Source organism: Drosophila teissieri, chromosome 3L (genome assembly GCF_016746235.2).
Source record: "Drosophila teissieri strain GT53w chromosome 3L, Prin_Dtei_1.1, whole genome shotgun sequence".
In the NCBI taxonomy this organism is placed as follows: Eukaryota; Metazoa; Arthropoda; class Insecta; order Diptera; family Drosophilidae; genus Drosophila; species Drosophila teissieri.
The window spans coordinates 15,719,426-15,723,875 of NC_053031.1; the positions used below are offsets into that span (position 1 = coordinate 15,719,426).

Below are 4,450 nucleotides of genomic sequence, written 5' to 3' on the forward strand. Positions count from 1 at the left end.
GTAGACAATGTAGGCGATTAGCCATCACTTTTTGGTAGATGAGTTTGTTAGTTACCGAATGTTTTGGTCTGGGGTAATTATTTTGTACAAACCGGTTCCTTATATGAAAGAAAATACAATTTAAAAGAATATTGCGACTTAAAAAAATAAATATAATAGAGCTCAAAAAGTCTCTTCTGGAGGGCTTTGATATCCTTAAAGATTGGATTAAACTCATAGACCATTGTTAATACTTTGCACAGTGATCCGTTAAAACTGCAATGAATTGCATCAGCAAATTTTGCATAACCTTTTCTAAACGTATTTAGATCAACTGAAGCACAAATAAGTCCCCATATTCGTTGACGAATTGAAAAACTACGGTTTAGACTTCGTTATTGCAATTTCTAGCTCCCATAAAGCCAAAGCAAATAAACAAATAGAAGCTGCCCAGACAATCAACAATCGAATCTTTAATCCCATTTAGTTTGCGCACCGAACTAAAATTACTTCAATTTATTTTGATGGCCAGTATAAAGGAAAAATGCGTAAATTGCTGAAAATATAAATATTTAATACTTCATCTGAATGGAAAACCTTTAAAATGCAGGGAGACTTTAAGCTGCCACTTTAGCCAGTTTACGGCAGGGAAAGAGAAGGGAAATAAAGAGAGCGAGACAGAAGCCAAAGGATGTGGATGCCATTTAATGTCACTTGGGCGCAGCCATCAAGCATAAAGCTCTTGTATCCTTCCACCTCCTTGAAAAATAACAGTTTACACAAGAAAACAAAACAAAACCCACCCATAAATGCAGAATGGGGAACCACATGTGAAGTGTCCTGGCTTTGACTTTGACTTGAGGTGCATCCTCCAAAGTGCGGCAAAGTGAAATGCATTTCAGCAACAATTGTTGCCAGCTGTAAATAAACACGACTTGCCACGCCCCCTCTGACATGGCTGGCAAACAAAAAAAGCAAACACTGCAATGATAATAAGGTATATAATTTAATATCAATCTGACAGCCAAACACACACAGAAGGCAACAAAGTGCCCCTGCGACGAAAACGACCCAGCGTTTTATGCTACAATTCCTGTTGTATCCGTTCTGGAAAGGTAAATACCCTATAATGGCTACCCATTGGCAATAAGTTGGATGCATTGCAGAGACTTAGGGAAATTAATTCCAAAGGAAAAGGAAAGTGCGGGACTCGCAGAGAAAAATAATGTGCGAATGAATAATAATGCTCTTTATTTGGTTATTCTTACAAAATATTTTTAATTCTCAATAAATGAATTATAGAAACAAACATGTGCACCCGCGTTAAAGTGGACTGCATATTTGATGCATGTTTTTTGAACACCTTGATTACCTTTAGATAACCCAAGAGGATCACAAATAATCTAGAGTGAGTATATTAAGGCAGTCCTTCATAATAATTACCCCCGAGAGTAGGGTATCCTTTTATCACTCTCGACTTCAAACTCGCTTTTCTGGTTGCTGCTTTCTTGTAATTTTTTCCTGCCGTCTTTTTTGTTGTTCGTGTGCTGCACATGCCCCGGCGCACTTCACTTTTATACGTATACCTATAGATATGGGTATATATATGCATTGTCTGTCTGCCTGAGGTACTCAATTGCCACTCTTTCGATGCCATGCGATGCGATGCGTTTCTTCCTTTGGATCCCATTTTGCATCTTTTCGCTTTTTTCCATTTTGCTTGCTAACTAAATAAATGCAGTTTGAGTGTGCGCCTGCACTTGTTGTTTGTGTTGAGCCAAGCAGAACATTTCCATTTGAATGTTCTTTTAAGCGAAAACAATTCTTTTCTTTGTTTTGCTCTTGCTTTTGCTCTGGAGAAGCCTTTCTGTGAGTTTTACAGGTATATGTATGTGATGCGCCCAACCCCGCTGATTTCGCTCGAGTGTTTAGCAAATTAGATCATGGATTTTTCCTCTGATTTCTCGGGGTTATCATCGCGTGGATATCATTTTCGGACCCCGCCCTCTCACCTGAACGTCCACGAAGGTGATTTTCTTTTGTTGTGCATTCTTTCGTAGATTTGCCTTAAATTTCTTCAGCTGGGTTTTTATTTTACACTTTTTATGCGGCAACTATAAAAAAGTTTTTACATTTTTTACGGCACTTATTTCAGCTTTCTCTCTTATTCCGCGCTGCTTCAAACCCATTTTACTCTGTGGGTAACAAAAGAAGTTTTTCGACGGCGAGTGCATTATATTTGGGACTTACGGCGAGAAGTTGATTATGTTGATTTGTGGAATTGATTTGGCGGAGCATTCAACAGACACTCCTTTTCTCCATAAAATACTCCTGGCATGTGGTTCACAAAATGCTAACTGATAGTTCTTAGGGTCATGCGGAGTTGTAGGACGAGAAATTGATTATCTTAAGATTACAAAAAAATGTAAGATGAAGAATTTAAAGTCTTATACAGCAACGCTCTCATATAATGTAACAATTGTATTTAGAATAAGACAGTACAAGCTTCCAATACTTAATTTTTATCAACAATTAAAGCGTGCGTAGTGGATAGTAAATCATGGCAAAGAAACACAAAAAAAAACCGGAATAAGCCAACAGGAAATTGGTCAAGGTCACCGCTAAGCCAAGGCAAGAAAAGTGAAGAAAAGGCAAAGCAAAATCTCACTTCGAACTTTGGTATAAGCAATCCGACTACTTCCCCTTCGATGTTCGAAAATTTAGAAATTAAAATAAACATAAAAACAAATAGTTATAATATAGTACTCTGCCTCTTTCTGTAATAACATAATGGTTATTGCTAAAAATAACTAATTATAAGTTATCCTGTTTAACTTTCCTAAAATAAAGTATTTCCCCTTAAACTTATTTCGTGTTCGAAAACTTTCCTATCCTAGTTCGAAAAACGTAGGAAAGGCCACAGCACTGGGAACCACCCCCTGAAAATTCGAACTTCAAACGTAACGTAAGGGGCAAGAAACGTAATGTTAAAACGTATGTAACATGCCACAAGTGTGACTCTCTCAGCATTTCGTTTGAGGAAACGTTTACTGCACGTGATGATAGTATTCATAGTCAGCTCGATAGAGAGCTAGCGAGAGAGAGAGAGAGAGAGAGGTGGCAGAAAGGGAGGGAAGATGGAAAAGAGAAAGCGGGCGAAGAGGGTGGCTAATTCTCCCGCCGTTTCCCGGGTATAAATACGGGCGTCCTGCGGGCTGAGCTCCTCAGTCGAACGACAACTCGCCAAGAGTTCAGATCTGGAAAAGCAGGAAATCCCCGGCCACACAGCAAACAAACTTATCAAGTGCCATTTTTACGTAAATTTTCGAGGGACTCAACTATGGCGATTCCATTCTTCGAAGAAGACCACGTCTCGAACTCGGAACCCAGTGGCGATCAAGTGGATAGCCCCATGGCTTACTCCATAGATCCAGGACATGATCAAGTGGACTTCGAAGGTCCTCCATCAGGAGCTCCAGCCGAGGAAATCCCGCCAGCAGGAGCAACAAGTGAGCCAGTTGCGTCTCCGAGTGCCGAGGAGCAACTGCTGGCCTGGAAAATCCTGGCCATCACCATGTGCAAGGTGCTGAAGCAATTTTACCTACAGCACAAGTCATCCGGAAAATCCAGCAAACTAAAGGCCACCGTTCAAATACAACCGCAGGCGCAGTAAAAACTCCGAAGAACCAATTAAGCACCAACTAAGGCTCCTAAAAGCGCAACTTGTGATTACTTTACGTTGGTGAGAACTAGCGCAGCCCGAAAATTTCGAGAGAGAATGAGCGAGACAGTGACAGAGAAATGTGAATCAATTTCCCAAGGAAAACCCAAAAAAAAAGATTAACTTTTGATACATGTATTTTCTTTGCTGGAAATTAAGCACATAGTTTCTTATCCGTCGGGATACAACAAAATTTAAAACTTTGGATAAGCGCAAATGTGATAAATAATTTTGCTAAAAAAATTTACAGTCCAAGTATTTGTTTAGTAAACTTATTTAAGTTAGTTCTACTTGTTTAACGGAATAAGTTAGGTTTCTCGTAGGAGGTCGGCCCAGTGCAAAGAAAAATGAATGAAAAATCTGAATGAATATTGGAGAATGGTCTGAAAAGAAAAAACAAAATTATTTAAGCAGCAGCTAGTTTTCAAACCAACTTAGTTGATAAGCCAAACTATTCTATATTCTATAACTACAAATAGTTACAACTTTTTTACAAACAACTCTCTCGGTGTCTATTTATGGGGAAATTTAAAAGATTCAACTTCCTAGGTAGAGTGCTTCTTAAACTTAGCGAATATTTATGGAAATATATTTTTTAAAATTAAAACATATTTTTATATTTACTTTGCCGTCGATATGTAAGCTGTGTACGTGTCAATCTAGTTTATAAATCTATACCAATAAGCAATATGTGGCTAAGAATCTATGCGGAATAAATCGAAGATAAGGCGCTCTTTGCGTAACGAGCAT

At 38.6% G+C, this 4,450-nt stretch overlaps 1 protein-coding gene across 1 annotated transcript; it reads left to right on the forward strand.

Moving 5' to 3' along the window:
• Positions 1-3,319: 3,319 nt before the first annotated feature.
• On the forward strand, positions 3,320-3,813 carry LOC122618000. Its single transcript, XM_043794106.1, has one exon. It carries the CDS (start codon positions 3,320-3,322, stop codon positions 3,650-3,652), a length of 333 nt encoding a protein of 110 aa, XP_043650041.1. The 3' UTR covers positions 3,653-3,813.
• Positions 3,814-4,450: the final 637 nt, after the last annotated feature.